Source organism: Engraulis encrasicolus, chromosome 19, assembly GCF_034702125.1.
Source record: "Engraulis encrasicolus isolate BLACKSEA-1 chromosome 19, IST_EnEncr_1.0, whole genome shotgun sequence".
Lineage (NCBI taxonomy): Eukaryota > Metazoa > Chordata > Actinopteri > Clupeiformes > Engraulidae > Engraulis > Engraulis encrasicolus.
Genome location: NC_085875.1, coordinates 43,537,270 through 43,558,218, shown reverse-complemented (window position 1 = coordinate 43,558,218; position 20,949 = coordinate 43,537,270). Strand labels below are relative to the sequence as shown.

General features: G+C 42.1%; 1 protein-coding gene across 6 annotated transcripts in view; it reads right to left on the bottom strand.

The window, feature by feature from the left end:
* ralgapa2 (Ral GTPase activating protein catalytic subunit alpha 2) overlaps positions 1 to 20,949 on the bottom strand; it is a 179,631-nt gene that overhangs the window by 69,373 nt on the left and 89,309 nt on the right. For 3 of the 6 annotated variants that reach the window (XM_063184504.1, XM_063184507.1, XM_063184509.1), the window contains 13 exons: positions 20,092 to 20,232; positions 18,497 to 18,616; positions 17,103 to 17,203; positions 16,249 to 16,336; positions 15,379 to 15,549; positions 14,081 to 14,218; positions 11,301 to 11,494; positions 8,359 to 8,457; positions 7,879 to 8,034; positions 1,634 to 1,762; positions 1,141 to 1,269; positions 882 to 940; positions 390 to 498 (listed from right to left, as the gene is read on the bottom strand). In XM_063184504.1, coding sequence (XP_063040574.1) covers positions 390 to 498; positions 882 to 940; positions 1,141 to 1,269; positions 1,634 to 1,762; positions 7,879 to 8,034; positions 8,359 to 8,457; positions 11,301 to 11,494; positions 14,081 to 14,218; positions 15,379 to 15,549; positions 16,249 to 16,336; positions 17,103 to 17,203; positions 18,497 to 18,616; positions 20,092 to 20,232 — 1,634 coding nt within the window. The remainder of the gene's footprint in view (positions 1 to 389; positions 499 to 881; positions 941 to 1,140; positions 1,270 to 1,633; positions 1,763 to 7,878; positions 8,035 to 8,358; positions 8,458 to 11,300; positions 11,495 to 14,080; positions 14,219 to 15,378; positions 15,550 to 16,248; positions 16,337 to 17,102; positions 17,204 to 18,496; positions 18,617 to 20,091; positions 20,233 to 20,949) is intronic. The other 3 variants (XM_063184505.1, XM_063184508.1, XM_063184510.1) reach the window with 3 other exon arrangements.

Sequence of the window (20,949 nt, the reverse complement as noted above, 5' to 3'; positions counted from 1 at the left end):
CGGTGCCCTGAGCTCAGATCTACTAGTCAATGTTATCAAATAAATGTGAGGTTCTGAGGGGAAAAAAGGAGGATGCTTTGTTTAAATGGATAGAGACCTGCCAAAATCAGGGACGTGGTTCATGAAATATCGCACCACCTGGTTATCATGGTTAAATTTAAGTAATGGTATGGTCTTTTTTTTCCTTTTTTTAATGTCTTTATTGTGATAGGACAGTTAAAGTGGGACAGGAAATGAGTGGGGAGAGAGAGACGGAGAAGGTTCGGCAAATGACCCGGGCCGGAATTGAACCCGGGTCGCCAGCATAGTAACCCAGTGCCCTACAGTTAAGGCACAGCAGGGTCTAACATGGTATTTTGTAAGCGGGTAGAGTGAACTCTCGTGCTCACCTTCAGCGTGACCCCCAGGACGTTGATGGCATCTTTGACCTGATGGGGGATGTTCTGCTGCACAAGTTCCTCACACACCCACACACCCAGACTGCAGATGGCTATACACCTGCAAAACACAGACACACAGACACACACAAGATTGTAGTTACGTAGTTTTATATTACTTTTTGGTCGACCTTGCCATGCAAGATATGCAACACAAGACTTGGCTGATCTTAGGGAAGGCTAGTGTGGGTACACTATTTGTAGAGTAGTAGAGTACTTTTATTAGTCCAGAAGGAAATGAAGGTGTCTGTCAGCTTACATAAACACACAAATACAGTACGGTATATACAGTACATGTAAGTGATATGATGTGATGTGAGAGTAATATGATCCAAAAACATGACATGAAACAGAATGAAAATAATGTGTAATTTTGGACAATTTTGTGTCTTTTCAGTCACCATAGTGAACTTGCTTTTTTGGGGGGGGGCCAAAGAGACCTACCTGGCTCCTTCGCTGGGCTCACTGCGTGCAGTTGTCAGTAATACATTCACCAGAAACTCCTATTGAGAGAGCACAAAGAAAATGTTATAAGTTTCTCAATTTTTTTATTTTATAATATTTAATGTTTTCTCAGGCTGTGGCTAGGCTAACACTGACGTCAAGGAACTCTGTAAAGCAATGCGTATGTAACTGCGGTTCTATGAGTTTCTGGTGACTGGCGGGCAGGAGAAATAAAATCAAGCTCTATTCTGTACTGTACCTTGATGTCCTCTTCCCCGATCACTATGTCATCGGAGCCGGGTGTGGACATGAGGGAGGGGATCTGCCGGTAGAGGTTGGGGAAGCACACCAGCGAGCCCAGCACCGTCTGAGCCTCTATCCTCGGAGCCTGGAAGACAGGGACAGGGGGACAGGGCAAACCATTACCATTCAAATGAAGTGCCAAAGCTAATTTAGTTGTTGTTAAAAAAATAGTTAATTGTAAAAAAAGAGAAAAACACACACATCCGTCTAAAAAAAATGTGGGTGCAGGACAAGCAAAATCACATGAAAACTGAAAGTAAAGTCCGCGACACCAAGCTCCGGTTTCACTTATTTTAATGTAACGTTTTGGGCAGCATGCCCTTCAAGCTTGGTGTCGCGGATTTTACTTTTGTTTAAAAAAAAATGACATTAGTAAATCTGTGTGGCTAGATGGAGTTCTTGGATATGTTGGGAGGAGGCTGGTGTTTGATCTTGTTTGTGGCACTCACCTCGAAGGACTCTGTGCTGAGGATGCGAGCGGCTGCTGTAATGAAATCTCCCACCAGCATGGTGAAACCCGGCAGACCCAGGAAGAAGAACCGCGGCGAACACCACCGGATCACCGTGTTCAACACATCCTGATGGAGGAGAGGAAGAGGGGGAGGAGAGAGGAGAGAGGAGAGAGGAGAGAGAGAGAGAGAGAGAGAGAGAGAGAGAGAGAGAGAGAGAGAGAGAGAGAAAGAGAGAAAGGAAATAAATACATCCATATTGCTATAACTTTATTACCATAAAAAACAGTATTGATATCACACAATCAAGATGTGGTGGTCAGTTTGGCAACTTAGCTAAAAAGCTCTTTAAAATGAAATCCACTGCTGTTGCTTTCAATAAGGCGATAATCAATTATGGTCAGTGCATATGTAGGCAGAGGTTGGTGGACCCAACCGCGGTGGGTAAATATTTAAGTGTGCTGCAATGGAGATGAGGAGAGGATATGGCTTTGTCACAGCATAACAGGCAGAGCCATTACACAAGAATTACTCAGCTGACCTTTGCACTGATATACGTATATGCACACACAAATTCACGAGAGCACACACACACACACACACACACACACACACACACACACACACGCACACACACACAAACACAAACACACACACACCAAGATCAAGACACACGCATACACACACACTAATGGAAATTACCAACATATACAGTAAAGCAGTACTGTACACTCATTCGGTTGACGCTTTTGTACAAAGAGGTTTTATGAGTCATCATTGGTTTTTAATTTCTCCTAAGTTGAGTGTATCCACCTCCCTGATTTAACAATTGATGGCCTCTCTGAAACTTCACAGCCGGGATTAAAGCAGAGTGAGAAAAAATATATGAAAATCATCCACAGTTTCTGCATACACTGTATGTCAGAGCATATGAGGAACATTGTCAACATCTTGTTCATCTGCAGAGAGAATCTCCTGCTATTTGAACAAGGATTACAAAAAAAGAGAGAGACGGGTAGATCAGAACGCATGAAGAAATCTGCCTGCTCAAACACAAGTGGAGTCGCGTGGCAGCCAGGCACGACACGGCGGACGCCTCGCCTGTTTACCAAGAACACACTCCTCTCCTCAGCAAACACCTGCTGCTGCTCCGCTGCACTCTGCTCTCCTCTCCTCTCCTCTCCACCTGATACATTTGTCTCCTTAATTGAATCCTTTATACGCACAGGAACAGGAATAAAGGAGGAGGAGGAGGGTGGATATGGAGGTGGAGGTGGAAGGAGGTGGGGGTTTGGTTAAGTTAGAAGTGATAAACAAAAAAACAAAAAAACAACTGCTGCAATAAAGCAAGAACAGAACGAACACCACACACACACACAAGCATGAACGAACAACACGTACACAAGCATGCACGCACGCATGCACATAGACACACACAGACACACACAGACTCACACACAGACTCACACACAGACTTCTAAGAGACAGAGAATGGGAAATTGGAAGGAGTGTCTGTTTTAGGGAGAAGGGACATTTTACCCTCATTTCTACGATAATTGACCCCGGAGACACAGTGCACAGTTTTGTCTGCAATTAGCCATGCACTGGCAAAGCACTAAAAAATAGCTGAGCGATTACCTGAAACGCTTGCTCTAACCAGAGCTGTAATTCCGTGAAACGTTTGTCATTATTGGCTGTAAACGAGGGCACAGCCAATCTGAATTGGTTGCCTGCGAGAAAAGGTGAGGTGAGGTGGGGTGGGGTGGCGTGGGGGATGCGGTGTGTGTGTGTGTGTGTGTGTGTGTGTGTGTGTGTGTGTGTGTGTGTGCGCATGTGTGTGTGTGTGTGTGTGTGTGTGTGTGTGTGCGCATGTGTGTGTGTGTGTGTGTGTGGGTGTGTGTGTGTGTGCACGTGTGTGTTTTTGAGTGGGGGAGAGGCCTCCAACTCAGTGGGGTCTCTCCTAAACCGCTGGCAGTGGTCTCTGCCTGCAGAGCCACAAAGGACACATTAACACAAAAGTCCCAGATATAAAAAAAAACAAGCGCACACCTTCCATACCCTTTGCTTTCTTGTTGCTATACTGTAGGCCAATGCAGCAACTGAAATGTCATTTTTTTTATTTGGTTTGGGTCCTTCATGGAAATCATCCTAGAAATGCTGTGTGTCATTGTTGTGCTGTTACTGTGTTTTGCCCAAAGAATATTACCGCCGTGTTGACATAGAACTGCCTAAACCAACCTGTGAAAGGCACAATCACAGCTGTGAAATGCAGGGGAGGAAGAGCAATCGTGCAGAAAAAAAAGAAAAAGAAAAAGAAAGAAACGCTCGACCCGTGCGCAACAAAACAGAGTGATTTGCTGTAAATCATGGCTGACGTTTGGGTACAATGGGGAGAGACCCTTTATTCTTCGGCGGAGGAGGAGGGAAAAAAACAGGCAAAGCAAATCACAAGTGCAATTAACACTGCTGTCAATAGAACGCTTCTCTTTCCAGGGTCGGGGATGCTAAGGCAGGTGTGTTTGTGTGTGTTGGCACGATTTGAGTGTGTTTGTGCGTGTGTCTGTGTGTGTCTGTGTCTGTGTCTGTGTCTGTGTGTGTGTGTGTGTGTGTGTGTGTGTGTGTGTGTGTGTGTGTGTGTGTGTGTGTGTGTGTGTGTGTGTGTGTGTGTGTGTGTGTGTGTGTGTGTGTGTGGTGAAGGAAGAATGCCATAGATAACAAGTAAATGAAAACACTCAAAACTCAACTTTTCAATAGTGGTGAAGAGCTAAAGGTGAAATTGTCGAACATGTTAAAAAAAATGTTGTGGGGCGAATGGAAGTAAGGCTCTTGGATTGTCTATATATTATATGTTTACTGTCATATAAAGTACCACACAAATTCAAAATAAAAACCAAGATACAGCACATCACTGTTTATAATTTATGACCCAGAATAAATTGGGCAATCTGTAAATATAAGTAAAGTATCAATATAACCCTACAAATCGTCTTAGGAGATAACATTAGCATGGCTTAACATTATGTAAAATTAACTGAACCGCATTCCACATTATTATGCAAATGACATTGCCACTTTTAGGTACTTTAGAGGTGATGACATTCTAACTCACCAGACATAAAACCCCATTGACAATGAATGGGATGATATGTCTGGTGAGTTAGAATGTCATCACCTCCAAAGCACCTAAACGTGGCCTGGAAATCTACGTGTATATGGAAGAGTGAAGTGTGGGTCACCAGACCAAACAAACAAAAACAGCTGAGAGCAAAGCATCAAGGATATCTGTGCTTCCATAACTCCAAAGCTCTGCCACTGACTTCAATATTAAATGCTCAACCCAAGATCAACCCAAAAGGACCCATGTTACTCCTCTATTTATTGAGTTGCACTGGTTACCGATCGCCGCCCGGATCAAGCACAAGGCATTGACCCTTGCCTACAAAACCATCACAGGAACGGCCCCAGCTTATCTGAAGGACCTACTAACGCCCTATGTTACTGGAAGAGAACTGCGCTCATCCAGCACAAGCCGTCTGGCTCTGCCATCCAGTCGCTCTAGGTACTCCCAGTCAAGATTGTTCTCCGTTGTGGTACCCAAGTGGTGGAACGGTCTCCCAGAGGCAGCAAGACTAAGCACATCTCTTGCAGCCTTCAAGAAACAACTGAAGACCTTCCTCTTTCGAGAGAATCTACTAGACTAATGCTTGAACTGGCCTTGCCCCAGGGCAGACTCCTGACATGATGTTTAGTTTAGTTTAGTTTGTGTGTGTGTACTTGTTATTTACTCTTTAATTAAAAAACAAAAAAAATCAAAAAAACAAAAACTAACCCCTCTGCAACTGCACTTGTTGTTCTGTATATCTCCTGTGCACATTGTATTTGCTTGTGATGTTGGCTTGAATATGTCCTCTTTTGAAAGTCGCTTTGGTTATAAAGCGTCTGCCAAATGCAATATAATGTAATGTAATTTAAAAATGCAGCATTCCAGTTACAGCTTATAACCAAGTTTTGAACATTGAAATGTAATTTAGAAGGTACCAAATGCCAACTGTTTTGATGTAAATGGGAAAAAAAGAAAGAAATTTGGATTACAACACTACAAAACTGTTTTGCGTAATAATTTGGAACAGAGCATTTTGGGCATTTTAAATTTTTTATCATTTAAAAAAATACAGTTATCATTTGAAGGTTCATTCAAAAACTTTTTAATTGCACTCTAATGGCTGATGACTTGAAAATTATGACTACTGTCATTTCTATTGATTATTTGGGAAAACGGCAAAAAAGTCATTTGCGTAATAATGTGGAATGTGGTGTATATAGGAGGCGTAAACAGTGAAGACAGTGATTTTGTTGCATTGTGTTAGCCTGTAGAAATAATGGCAGTTTCTTGGAAACTCTTTGGGAAGACCAACACCAAGGCTTAGCCTAACCAGTTTTTGAAATACATACAGAGGTCTCCATCCACATCGTTTCTACCTGATGAGGGTGGGACACAAGTTCATTTTTTTCTTCAGAAGATGCCTTTCTCTTCATTTTCATATTTCATATTTATGTACTATACATTGTCTGTTTTGTGTGTTACAGACAATAAAGTTGTATGTAATCTAATCTAATCTAATCTATCAAATATTTTTTTATTCTCAGTAGAACTCTCCATCAGTCCGCACGGAGTAAAGGCTCCTTTACCAGGTCAACAACATATTGTATTTAATCACAACAAGACCACTGAACCCCCTCCTGATCCCTTCACACACACAAAAACACACAGAAACACAGACACACACACAGGCACACGTGCAGGCATGCACACACACATGCACACACACACACACGCACACACACACACACACACATTTGCAACCACAATCCTTGCCAGCACTGCCCCTTCACAAACCATCACCAAGCCTTCAATCCTTAATTAATCACACACACACACACACACACACACACACACACACACACACACACACACACACACACACACACACACACACACACACACACACACACACACACACACACACACACACACACACACACACACACACACACACACACACACACACACACACGACAGGAGTTCCAACATTATTTAATGACATGGAAAACATTCTAATGAGCTTGTCGGCCTGCCAAAACGCAAGATAGCCATCCTCCAGGCAGAGATATGTTGGCCATTCACTGACAAATTAGAGGAATGCATTTCCTTTATCAGTTTGTCTTCATCAGCCTTCCCTGCCTTCCTCCTTCAGCAGTATGGCATGTAGTCAGAGATTCATGAAGGCTTTTTAACTTTAGTAAGGAGTGTCTCAAATAGTGTTTTTATCTTTTCATGCTTCCTCTGCAGCAGGATCGCTAAGCAGTGACTCGGACACAAACTGCTGTTGCTCCTGTTAGTAATGAAAACTGATGTGTAAAACAGAACCAAAGTGGCACCAACGTTTTGCCTGTGAGAATGAAATACTTGACAGGATTTAAAAGACCCTTTCAAGCATCCACCTGAATTATTTAAATATGTTTTTGATGTTTCATTGTTTTGATGTATCAAATACCTAAAAAAAAAGTCACATTGATATCATATAACAGACTATATACAGTATGCATGTGGCGACGGGCTAATGAACTGAAGATTCGGTCATCAGAAGTGTTTATTGCAACTGTAGTATTTTCAATCATCTGACCACAGCGAATGCAAAGAAAGAGGATTCTAAACATGTTAAGGACTACTGTCACCGTCTATTAAACAGAAGGATGAGCAACACTGACCACTGTTATAAATGGAATACTTCTCAGTGTGTCTTGGAGATCTTAGTCAAGCCTGAAGTGCATGACTACACTGCCCTCTAGTGGTGAGATATACACATTTAAAGTTTTTAGTCAGATTTTTTTCTGCCTGCATTGACAGAAAGTGTAAGAGAAAGATGGGGAAAGATTAAATAACCTCTGGTCGGACTCGAATCAAAGTCCCTGGACTTGGTATGGCAACTTGGCGCACTGAGTCACTGTGTCCCCATGGTGAGAAAACGTTAAGATACATTTGTTTGAAATGGTCTGATAAGAGTGACTAGCTGGCTTGCTTTTGCTTATTGCTTTTGAAACTGCACAACATAGCCTTCCCAATGGCAATACTCAAGTGTCTCTGATACCGACCGAACCCCTCATCACCTTGACTAACGGAAATTCTGCGGGGAAACACTGGTGTAAGTGTAATTTGTTGTTCTTTTCACATGTAGGGCTCTCACCTGGTCGTCGCTGGTGAATCCCTTGTGCATGACGTGGTACAGGTGCACCAGGAAGTCCTTGTTGGGCAGAACGTCCTGGTGCTTCGTCATCATCTCACAGATCAGCCTGTACGCCTGCAGCTTCCCCTCCTTGAACTCTGACGGCAACATGGTGGCCTGAGAGACCAAAAGAAAAACATTTTCAAAAGTGTAATTATTAAAACAATAACTATAAATATCACATCAACAATTGAATAGCATGCAGTTACAATAATAATTCAAATCTGTAATGTGAAGAAAACAAATGTCGCTCGCTCCAGAGAAATAGTTAAGAAACCACACTAAGATGGCCCAGAATCAATAATAAATCCATAATAAAAGGTCACCATAGCATTTAAATCTAATAAATAATGATAATGATTGTGTGAATCCTTGAGAAAGAGAGAGATGCTCATATTTCAGTTGAACTCCCTAGACAACCTTGGCTAGGCATTCTCATACCTTAAAAAGCCATGATGCCAGCATGCGCAGAGGAGGGATGAAGACGGGCTGAGGGAGAGAGGACTGGTTGTCCACACTGATGCCCAGATTGTCTCTAATCTGCAAGGAACGGACACAGATACACAATACATTATCAACACTGCACAACTCTACCACAGGTACAAAAATATATTATCAACACTGGATAACTCTACCACATTCCATTCCATTCAATTCATTTATTTCTTCAGGACATTGCACATTAATGAACATATACATACATGCACATATATGTAAATGTGCCAGATTGTAGCCCAAAGGCTAATTTCCATCTGGTGTCCAAAATAGGCAGGCTAGATGTTTACAAGCATTATAAATTAAAATCCCAAACATACATCTAAAACCAAAACAGACTGTTAGTAACAAAAGAAATGAAACACAATACAGACGCAAAAAGCATGTCAATAAGAAGAAAAAAAGAAAATGGTCCCAAAATAGGGCTATGTATTATGTGAGTGTGTGTGTGTGTGTGTGTGTGTTTGTGTGTGTGTGTGTGTGTGGGTGTGTGTGTGTGTGCACGCTGTGTAGAGATTCAGAGTTCAGACTAGCAGTGTGAACATGCTTGTTGGGCTCGAAGCCACTTTTTAATCTCCATCTTAAGTAAGGGTTAACGTTCGGCGAGAAGGTCGCTACCGTGGAATAGCAGCACGACAGAGAGAATCTTTAGACCCCGACGCGGAGCGGAGGGGTCTTGTTCTCTCTGAAGTGCTGCTATTCCACAAAGCGACCGACTCGCCGAAAGTTAACCCGCTTATTATATGGATATACTTAAATGACTCACACGTGGCGGGGACATTTCTTTAGGCCTATTTAATGTTAAGATTGTTGCTGCGCAAAACAAAACAGTGCCGTTGTGGAACACCGCTAGGCAACAGCTAGGTAGCCAGGACAACAGGTGTTGTCTATCACAGCAGCTGATTAGAGTCTTGTTGAAAAGTCGCTTTAGCAGTGAAAAGTCTTGTTGCCATTGACAGCGGTCTGTTATAGACCAACCCGTCCGTTATCGAAAAATAACAGACGTGCGAACGTTGGGGAGCCCCGTTGAAATGAATGGAGCATTCGACCGATGACGTCACAACCATATAATAAAGGAAGATAAAGAGGGACATTCTCTTATATGTAGTGGAATAGAGTTCCATAATGCGCTACCTTTAGTAGATAATGCATTTTGGCTAAAAGAGGTTTTCCCATTAGGAATCTCAACATCTTTATTGACCATTGCTCGAGTTACTCGTATTTGACGATATTTTATGAATTTCTCTAAACAAGGTGGTGCCAGGCCATGCAAAGTTTTATAAAAAAAGACAACTATAGGTAAATTTACAAAAATTGTCAAAACTGGGTAAGTTGTATTTATCTATATGTGACAATGGTGGTATGAGAGAGATTTTTTTATCTAAAATTTTGAGTGCTTTTTTAAAATAACCTCTCCACTGGTTTAAGAGTAGTAGATCCCACCATGGTCCAGCTTGTAATGCAATAGCTTAGGTTTCATTGCATGCAAGTATGTCAGAGCAGCACTATTTGACATTGCACCTCTTATGTGCCTTAAGTTGTAGAGATTTTTAGTGATCATTTTTATATGTCTAAAATGACTCCTAGATATTTAAAATCTGTTACCACTTCTAGCTGGTCACTACCAAGAGTGACACCAGGCTGAGACAGTCCAGGGGAAGGTTGCTTAGACAAATACAATCAGACAGTTTTCTTTGCATTCAGAATAAGGCATGATTTCTTTAGCCATGTTTGTATGTGTAAGAGCTGTAGTGAGTACACATGCTGCTTCCTCAGGGTTTTTAGCTTGTGTAAAGATGACTCTGTCATCAGCATAGAGCTGGACATTAACATGTGGACAATGCTCAGGTAAGTCATTAATACAGTATAGAGGGAAAATAAAAGAGCCCCCAAAATGGGCCCCTGGGGGGCCCCTACTGGACAGTGTATGAAAGTGGACCTGGAACCATCCACAACTGTGCATTGTTCTCTGTTTCACAAGTATGAGTGGAACCACAATCTAGATTTATCAGAGAAATTAAAATGAGTTAATTTTGATAATAAAACATCATGGTTGACCGAGTCAAATGCTCGTTTTAAACCAAAAAAACAGCACCAACATAACCAATTTTATCTAGATGGCATTTGTTTATTTCCAAAAACATGGCCAGTGCAGTCTCTGTATAATGGTTAGGCCAAAACCCAAACTGCATTGGATGCAGAGGTGTTTGACTATTGCTGAGGGAATCGATGATTTGTTTGAAGACCCATTTTACAATTATTTTTGAGATGACAGGTAAAATGCTGATTGGTCTATAGTTGTTCATATCAGTTTTATCGCCTGCTTTAAATACAGGGATGACTGTTGCCAGCTTCCATGCCTTAGGGACAGTGGAAAAATTTGCCTTAGCTTTTATCAACTCTAATGTTACTTTATTCCTGGCCCTAGTGAAGTTCATTCTATCTGTGTTAAGCCCAGATTTACAGGACTTTTTAAGGAGCAGGTACCTTTGTCTTATTAACTGTTAACATTCAGAATTAAACCAGGGGAAAGAGTTGCTGTTAAAGACATCTCCCTCGAGAGGTAGATCTCCACACCTATACATTCAAGTGAATATACACAATATACACAATATATTATCAACAGTGGACAATTCTACCTGTCTGTGATGGGTCACTTGATTCAGATGCCACAACCTACTACTACAGTCAATCAATCAATCAATCAGCCAAAATGTATTTATATAGCATAATATCACAACTACAAAGTTGAGTCTTTGCATTCACATACTTTGTACAGTTCACCAAGAACACAGTGCTAAAGGGCCAGTAAAAAGCATTCCATTCTATTCTATTACAGTAATTACAGAATACTGTACATCTCCCCAACACCACCACTAGCAGCATACCTTTGCCAGCTTGTGCCAGAGGTCGTAGAGGTGGCTGAACACCTTGGCGTGGATGCGCGGGCACTGGATGGTGTTGACGTCCCCCAGGATGCCCAGGATCCGCCTCCACAGGACGAAGGCCGAGTCGGCGTGCCAACCCGTCAGGCTGCCCCCAGCGATGATGCTCACGTCGTCAGCCAAGAACTCGCTGCTGTCTGCACGCGCCATGGAGTCAATACAGGACACATCAGTATAGATACGGTGATGACATGTAAGATAATGATGTGAAAGTTAACTTAAAAAGTCAGAGAAAAGACAGAATAATAAATGTCAGGATGTGAAGGGATGAAGGGATTAATGAAAAGATAAGAGATGTAGGGCTACAGAGAGACACACGCTGGATAAATGACAGTCTGTGTGTGACAGGCAGGCCCGGGGGAGCCCAACAGAGGCAGCCATAGTTTAGCATGCTTCACAGATCCCTGATCATCAGCTAACAGGCTGAAGCTGTCAAAGTCACGCTGGCTGCGGCAGCAGGGAAGAGCAAAGCGACTTGGGAGGAAGAGGTGGAAGGAGAAGGAGGAGGGGAGGGGGAAAAGGAGGAAGAGGAGGAGGTGGAAGAGGAGAGGTTGACCGTGTCTGCTTGGAGGGTGGGCAAACACATTAAAGACTTCCTTGCTGGTGTTAAACAGCAGTCTCAGTACAGCACCATACCAGAGAGAGCAGGAGTCACACAAAGAGGTGCAGACACAGAGGGAGAAAGAGGGTGAAAGAGAGTGGGGGCTGCAATAGAATGACCGGGGACAAGCAAAACATGCACTAAATCAGAAATTCTCATTAATTTTATTTGATTTATTTCATAGTGCACTACTTAGTGAAGGACTGAGTATTCTGAGACCGGTTATAGTGAGAACGCAGGGAAAGGGTTGTGACAGGATCCAGTTAGTTAGTTTATACTCTTTGGCCTGTGTTAACTCAGAAATTCGGGTTTTCAAAACTCACACTTTTAAGGGTTTTTTTTTTGCTTTTATTATGACAGATAGTGATAAGTGGAAGAGGAAAGGAGTGGCAGGGAGAGATGGGGTAGGGCTGGGACACGATCCAGGCCAGACTCAAACCTGGGTCCCCATGGGCAGTGCACAAAAGCAAATCCATGGATGGGTGCCACAGCGCGTCTCACCACAGCACCCCCCAAAAGTCCCATTTTTTAATACCGAAAATATAATGATTGCAACAAGGGGTTTTCAACACTGCTCACTGTACCATGTCTGCTTAAAAAGTAAAAAAAAATGTGCAACCCATTGGTCAAAAGGAAACTAATAGTGTTAATTGTGTAAACCATGACAATTAATGTGTGGTTACTTTAAATAAGCAAACAGACATGTAGAGTACAGGAAGTGCAGGAGGAATAGAGCTCAAGCTCATAAGTCACGTGACACCATTTCCGCAATAACAGGACCTATCCCCACCATAACAAGTAAAAATCTTCTGGTGCCAGCCATTAGATGCACCAGGTTAAGCATACAGTATGTCTTTTAGAAAAATTTTGTGTACAAATATTGATATTTTGTACAGATATTGTCTGGTTCAAGGCGGTGAAAAAAAAGATGGCGTAGAAAAATACACGTGTTGCATGTCACACCATTCAAATTGTGTTGACACCAGTGTTTCAACTGAAGACAGTTGGTTAACATCAGTGTGTGCTGGAAAAAAGTGATGTGACCTGAAGTGAGACATAAGTATAAATAAGTGTAAATGACATCAAGCACTTCAGTTGACTTAGCTGCTGACTCAGTGAACAATAACATCCACCTTGAGGGCTACAGCTGACTGATGACATCATAGTGTCAAGCTTCTTCCCACTAAATTGCACTGTATGGCCCATGATATAAAACTTATATAAAAATATCAGAAACAACGTACAGTACTGTATGTGAAGCTCATGACTCAATTCAAAGGGGATCAAAATCAACAAAAAAGGGGGTTCCACGCGCTTCTGTTTTTACATCTGGTGCATCAACGGGAGGGAGGCAGGTAATCTTGAACGAAGAGAAGACACCGGAGCAGCTCAGATGGGATGCTTTTTCTTTTTAATTCAAGTGCACAACATGTTAGGGACTAACGTTTCGATTTCGCTTTTTGTAAAAGTCTGAGCAAGTTTATCGTGTATCATGTATACCTTTATCATGCATCATGTATAGCTTTTCTACATATGCTTCTATGACTAATAAGTATACACCTAGCCTTCTAAAATGGCATTCCATGTACATATATTTTCTTGTATTTTCTATTCTGTATTTATATGCACTTTCACTTGTGTAATGGTTCTTTCCTTGTAAATAGTTTTCCCTGGGTGTGGACTTAATGAGTAACCGATGAGAAGGACCAATCGCCTATTGCCACACCGCATAGGCCTGCACCTGTCAAATCTCTCTTCAGTACTCATGGACTCTGATGAAGATGGCTTGCCATCGAAACGTTAGTCCCTAACATGTTGTGCACTTGAATTAAAAAGAAAAAGCATCCCATCTGAGCTGCTCCGGTGTCTTCTCTTCGTTCGGGATCAAAATATCATTTTGATATCGCCACTGAATTGCATGCCAAAAAAAAATCAACTCCCTGAGGTCCAATGGACACAGAAAATATCATGTCACTTATAAGCTCTACAGACCCCAAAGGAACACATCTCAGCAAGTTAGCAAGGTACGAGAGAGAGAGAGAGAGAGAGAGAGAGCAATGCAACACAGAGAGAGTAGTAGCAGCAGCAGGGGGTGGAGCCTATGAGCATTGACAGGAAGTACCCAGGTCCTCTGGCATGTGCAGGGCGGTTTGCATGGCGTCTTCCAATAGCTGGGTGCCGTCACGGTAGCCGGTGGGCACCAGCAAAGCCGGTGAGGCAGGGGGGCGTAGGGAGTATGGGGGAGGGGGAGACTCAGAACCTAAACACACACACGGACGAGGGGAGTGGGGTGGGGTAAGGAGGGGAGGTTGATATGAACAGACAGTGACATGACAAAGTAGACACCATAAAAAGGGTACACTGTGGATTCACAATCACAAACACTGAGGAACATGTTGCCAATCAGACCTGGGTTGACTCATCCAGCCCTCTCCTTTGTGAAGTATTTGATAATGCAACGAATAGTGGGGGTATTCCAGAATGCATGTTTGGGAACTTTTTTGGGAATGATATTTCCGAGCAAGTGGTAAGCCTAAGTGGAAATCTCAATTGTGTTGTTCTCCACAGAGAATAAAGCCATTATGAGGCACTTCTACTGTACAAGGTGGTTTACTCATTGTCCCACTGAGTCACTTACAGATGGTGGACAAGTCAAGAAACTTGAAGTACCCCGTCACTGGGGTACTTATTACTTAATGTATGGGATGTCAAATCAATTTGAAAATCTGTTTGGGTGGCCTTTTAAAAAAAAAACTGAGAAAGTCCAGTCCTCCGTCAAGGAATGGTAAATGTAAACATCTGATAAAAAACAACAAATTGAAATATCTTTTTGCCACTTTCTGCACCCTTCAAATACTTCAAAAACAAATGGGTGGCCCAGGTCTGATGTGATCACAATCACAATAGAGATGTGTGCAATGACAAAATACAGTGCTTGCAATTACAGGTGATTGATCCATGTTTCACATTTGATCTATGGAAATACAATCACAAAAACACAGACATAAACAGACATACGGTACAGTGACGGTAAACATGACAAGCACGACTTTGCAGAAGAAACTGTGATGGATATGAAGACCATGGATAATCATCAGAGGTGGCAAAGTTCTTGTGTGTTGGTGCAAAAATAAAAATAAATGGTGCAAAACTGTTAGTGTGTACTGTTTTGTTCCTGTCTACACTGCTATACTATTACCTGGGGGCAATAAATAAATACATTTCTTTTAACCTTAATATTCTTACCTGCTAGGCCCTCTGTATGCTTCTGTATATTTTGCTATAGTATACCATGGGAACATTAAAACAAGCCTACCTTATGACCGTTTTACCTGGTAGCACCTCAGTATGTTTCTGTATATTTTGCTACTATCCCCTGGGCAAATGAAAGTAACCTCCCCCAGTAACTAGTAACCTTACCTGCTAGCGCCTCCGTGTGGCTGAGCAGGAGGCTGCGCTGGTGGTCTGCGTCTGCGTGGAGGTCGTTGGGCGGAGGGGACTCGGGCTCCTCCTCGAAGGCCTGCCAGGCCAGCAGCGTCACGTCAGCATCGTTGAGGTAGCCATTAGATGTCTCGCTGCTTATGCTCTCGCCTGGGAGTGATGAAGGAAGAACATTATCCCAGGGGAAATTAGGTACTGTAGGTGTCCCATTCTAGCACGAGATGTGTCCCATAAAGTATTAAAACATACTGTGTGTAAGGATAGGAGAATGAAATACCCATGCTTAATTGGGAGAGTGTTACAGGCTGGGATTTTGTTCCTTCATTTATTCACTCACTCATTCATTCATTCATTCATTCATTCATTCATTCATTCATTCATTCATTCATTCATTCATTCAAATACTACATTTATACAGCCCAGCCCTGCTAACACACAAACATGCGTAGCCCTCCTCTAACCTTCAGGAGACTTAGTAGGAAAACAACAAGAATGCTAGTTACCCGCAAAGTCCCTCACTTCTAGGAAAGACATTAAGAGTTGGCATATGACAAATGCTGCCTTCATTTTCTTGGAAAAAGGACGTTTGTTGTTTCAGCAGAAGCACATGCAGCAGCAGCCATGACAAATTGCATAAAATTACATGTGCTCGGGTATCTCAGGCTTTTGTTACTTCTGCACGAGATCATTGTAAAAAAAATCCCGAGCCGTCATTGCATCATCGGGCGTTCAAGGCTATTTCTCCTGAGTTTAAGGTCGGGATCTCGGAATTCCCGAAAAAAAATGAAGGCAACATAACAAGGGGCCAAGTGAGGTCATTTTCAGAAGGGTGAAAAAAAATAGTCATACTTTTTTCCCGAAGTTTCGTCCGCACAAATGTGGGCTGTGTCTCTGAATGGTCTTGGTCAGATGGACTGCTGCTGCGCCGAATCAGAATCTAGAAGACAAGAGAGATACACCAATACAGAAGATAAGAGAAAGTATTTTTCACTCTGAAGACATGACAGAGTTGCTGCAAAAACCAGACTCAATGATATGTCTGGTATGTTGTAGCTACCTCAGAAAAGGGGGCATAAGCACTTAATAATACCAGACCAGAATTATTTTCTGGACCAAACCACGTGCTGAACTATTTTTTAAAGAGGGTAAGGAGCCGACAGAAAGGGAATGGGAGACAGAGATGGGGCAGGGCTGGGAAATGACAGGCTGGACTCAAACCTGGGCCTTCACTGGCAATCTGCACAGCACACATGCACACTGCACAAATTACAATGCAATCCTGGATGGGAATTTTTAAGCAGAATGCACTCTGATTGTGCAGTGCGCATATGTGTGCAGCATGCAGCATCTCAAACGGGGCCAGTGTTTCAACAGTGTACAAGTGGTCCACAACACCCCCAACAGCCCAACAGATGGATAATCAAAGTATTGTAAATGCTGTGAGACATTAGCCAGGCCGTGCCCTCCTGCTGACGCAACAGCTTCATTGCTACTACCAGTCAGGTCAAGAGCAATGCAAGTACTTTCTGAGCTCCCGCAAAATCGGGAACTCCTCCCACTTTGTTGGGAAGCAAAGAATAATTTGCAAACCAAGGCAGGCCGTTTAGGAAATGTTAATTGTTGTGCTCTTGGTCAGACCAAGTCTCGGAGATTTGAAAGTCAATGATAATCAGGCTAGTGAGAGATAGCCAGGTGGTACTAACAGCAGGAGGTCCGCTGTCTCTTCTCCCTGTGGAGCCGGTCTCGGACGTGGACGTCCTCCCATCGGCACTACCCATGTTAGGAGAGTCCTCTCTCCGCTGACCTGTGAAGATGGTAAATAGTAAAATCACTGCTCAGCAATTCACATTTTGTTAACTTGCGTGTAACAATCCATGTGCCACATTACTTTTATAGTTGGGAAGGCAGATCAGCTGTACAGTATTTGTCTGATGATGAGAAAGTGCATTAAAATGACAAAATATGTATATAATATACTCATACCTCGACATATTCTGACCTTTCATATTTTAGTGGGCCTACTACCCTCAACCACCATCCATCAATACAATCACCCTCAATAGGTGAGCAATGAGCAAGTCAACCAACCAGCTAATCAACTTTGCGGCAAGCTGGGCCCTATCCTTGAGGTTCAGTGGAAAGCCATTGGTGTGATGAGTTCTACAGTATTATATACACTCACTGGCCACTTAATTAGTAACATCTCTCTACTGCTGGATTGGACCCCCTTTTGCCTTCAGAACTGCCTGAACTGTCTGCAACAGTACTCGGATAGGCTGTGGCATTCCAACAAAGATACATTGGTAGTAATTGGCCCAAATTGTGCTAAGAAAATATCCTTATGCCATTATATCTCCAGCCTGAAATGTTGATGTCAGGCAGGGTTGACCCATGTTTTCATGTTGTTGACTCCAAATTCGGACCATTCCATCTGAGTGTTGCAGTAGATATCAAGACACATCAGACCAGGCAACATTTTTCCGATCTTCTAGCATCGTTTATGGTGAGCCTGGCCAAATTGTTGCCTCATTTCCCTGGTCTTAACTGACAGGACTGGCACCAAATGTGGTTTTCTGCTTCTAGCCCATTTGCCTCAATATTTGATGTGCTGTGTAATCAGGGATTTTCTTATGCATACCTTGGTTGTAATGAGTGGTTATCCGACGTAATATTGCCTTTGTATCAGCTCCAACCAGTCTGGCCATTATCCTCAGACCTCTGCCCTCAACAAGGCATTTTCGCCCACAGAATCGCTGCTCACTGATATTTTTTTCTTTTTTGCACCATTCTTTGTAAACCCTAGAGATGGTTATGTGTGAATATCCCAGTAGATCAGTCTTTTCTGAAATATTCAAATCAAGCATTTCGGCACCAACAGCCATGCCATGTTCAAAGTCATTTAAATAGCCTTTCTTCCCCATTATGATGCCCGGTTTGAACTGCATAAGATCATCTCGACCATGTCTACATGCACAAATGCATAGAGTTGCCACCATGTTGCCTCAATGAACAGTTGTAACAGCTGTTCCTAATGAAGCCGGTGAGTGTATACTGTACCTGGGAAGCAGTGTGTGTGACGGTGTGATGCTGTAAGTACCTGGGAAGGAGTCTGTGAGCTGCTGGGTGATGTCTGACGTGCTGCTGCTGCGGAGAAGAGTGCCCTCGCCCTCGCCCTCCCCCTCGCCACCACTCTCCGATATCTGGCACTCCTCAAGGTCTAAAAGAAACACAGAAACGTGCACACACACACACGCCCACGCGGACACACACACACGCGCGCACACACACACACAATAATTGTCACAGTATGATAGGTGATAACTTAAACTTCACTTCTGACATTCTTAAGAAATATGCTGCATTGGTTCTTAATGCTTTCCTCTCATAGTCACATACAGCTCCAGGCCTTTTTATTAGAATACCATGAAAAAGTTGATTTATTTCCATAATTCCATCAATAATGTTAAGCTGTCATGGATTGTAGATTCATGGCCCAGTTTTTTAACTATTCCAATCATTAATTTTTTTCTTTTTATATACGTTGGCCTTCCAGCTCAAAAAACCCATGAATTGGGGAATTCGCATTATTAGAATATTGTTATAAAATCACTTTTTTCTTCATCAAAATTCGGGTCACATTAAATCAGTTGAAATTTGGTACTTTCTACATAACATGCAATGGTCAATACTTGGTTAGGACATTCTCTGTCTTCATAATGGCCATGATGCGTTTAACATTGAAGTCAATGGCAAAAACAGTGCATGGGAGTTATGGAAGCCCAGATATCCTTGATGCTTTGCTGTCAGCTGTTCTTGTTTGTTGACCTGGTACCCCACACTTCACTCTTCAATATACCCTGTAGATTTCCATGCCACGTTTTGGCACTAACTAACCAGTTTAATTCTAAATAACCAGAAATGGAACCCCATTGAAAATGAATGGGGTTTTATTTCTGTTGAGTTAGAACTAAACTGGTGAGTTAACACCAAAACGTGGCGCGGAAATCTTCGGGTTTATTGAAGAGGGAAGTGTGGGGCACCAGGTCAACAAACAAGAACAGTTGACAGCAAAGCATCAAGGATATCTGGGCTTCCATAACTCCCATGCACTGTTTTTGCCATTGACTTCAATGTTAAACTCATCATGGCCATTATGAAGACAGAGAATGTCCTAACCAAGTATTGACCATTGCATGTTATGTAGAAAGTACCAAATTTAAACTGATTTAATGTGACCCAAATTTTGATGAAGAAAAAAGTGATTTTATAACAATATTCTAATAATGCGAATTCCCCAATTCATGGGTTTTTTGAGCTGGAAGGCCAACGTATATAAAAAGAAAAAAATTAATGATTGGAATAGTTAAAAAACTGGGCCATGAATCTACAATCCATGACAGTTTAACATTATTGATGGAATTATGGAAATAAATAAACTTTTTCATGGTATTCTAATAAAAAGGCCTGGAGCTGTATATTCTTCATTTATTACACACATATGTATTACACACATCTTCACCAAAACATTTTCAGAAATGCGTTTTTTTTTTTTTGTAAAATGTTAGTAACTTACCACACAGTGATTTATGCCAAACAATTGTAGCAATTGATAACACAGAAATAAAGAAAAAGAAAAGAGAAAGAGCAAGACAAACAGACAAAATAGAAGAAAGAAACAAAGAAAGCCTTTACCTGAGAGTCGGTGAGAGAGAGAGTTGGTAGTGATACCAGGCAAGAAAGAGCTGACAGTGTGGAGGAGCATAGGAACGCTTTTAGTAGTGGGCAAAGCCTCGTAGAGGTGCACACAGTTGCTGATAGACTGGCTTCGCTTAGCTTCCCAGGGCAAGGGCAGAAGAAAAGAGGGAAGACAGAGAACCGACAAAGAGAAGAGAAGAGAAGAGAAGAGAAGAGACCAGAATAGAAGAGACAGAGAACCGCCAAAGAGAAGAGAAGTGAAGAGAATGAGAAAGTGAAATAGAAATAGGGGAAAATAGGAGAGGGGGGAAGAAGAAGAAGGAGAAGAAGAAGAAGAGGAAGTCAATAGCAAGTATGCATAAAAATATCTAAGCACTGAAAAAAATACTAATGTACCCCACCAAAACCCCTGAGATACAGTACACCAGGAAACAGAAAGACAAGCTGGCAGAATATATGTTGTTAAAGGGATTTAAAGGGAAGATTAATAAGTAAAGGGTTTCATAATTAGCTTGGGTAGGCCAACAACACACAAAAATAAACAAAAACAAATAAAAAGGTGTTTTCTTTACACATTGTATACAATTGGCACACTTGAATGCACTTTACACACAATGGGCACACTAGTGCACTGTACAAAATAGGTACCCTTGTGCTCTGCACAAAATGGGCACCTTATTAAAAAAAGGCGCCATCCAAGTCCTAGAGGAGGACAGCTCACAGATCATTAGAAGCATAGGATGTTCTTGTGCGAGCGGAAAGCACCACTTCATAATTCAATGAAAGTTGCTCCATCTAGATGCCTCTCTTTCTTTCTTTCTTTCTTTCTTTCTTTCTTTCTTTCTTTCTTTCTTT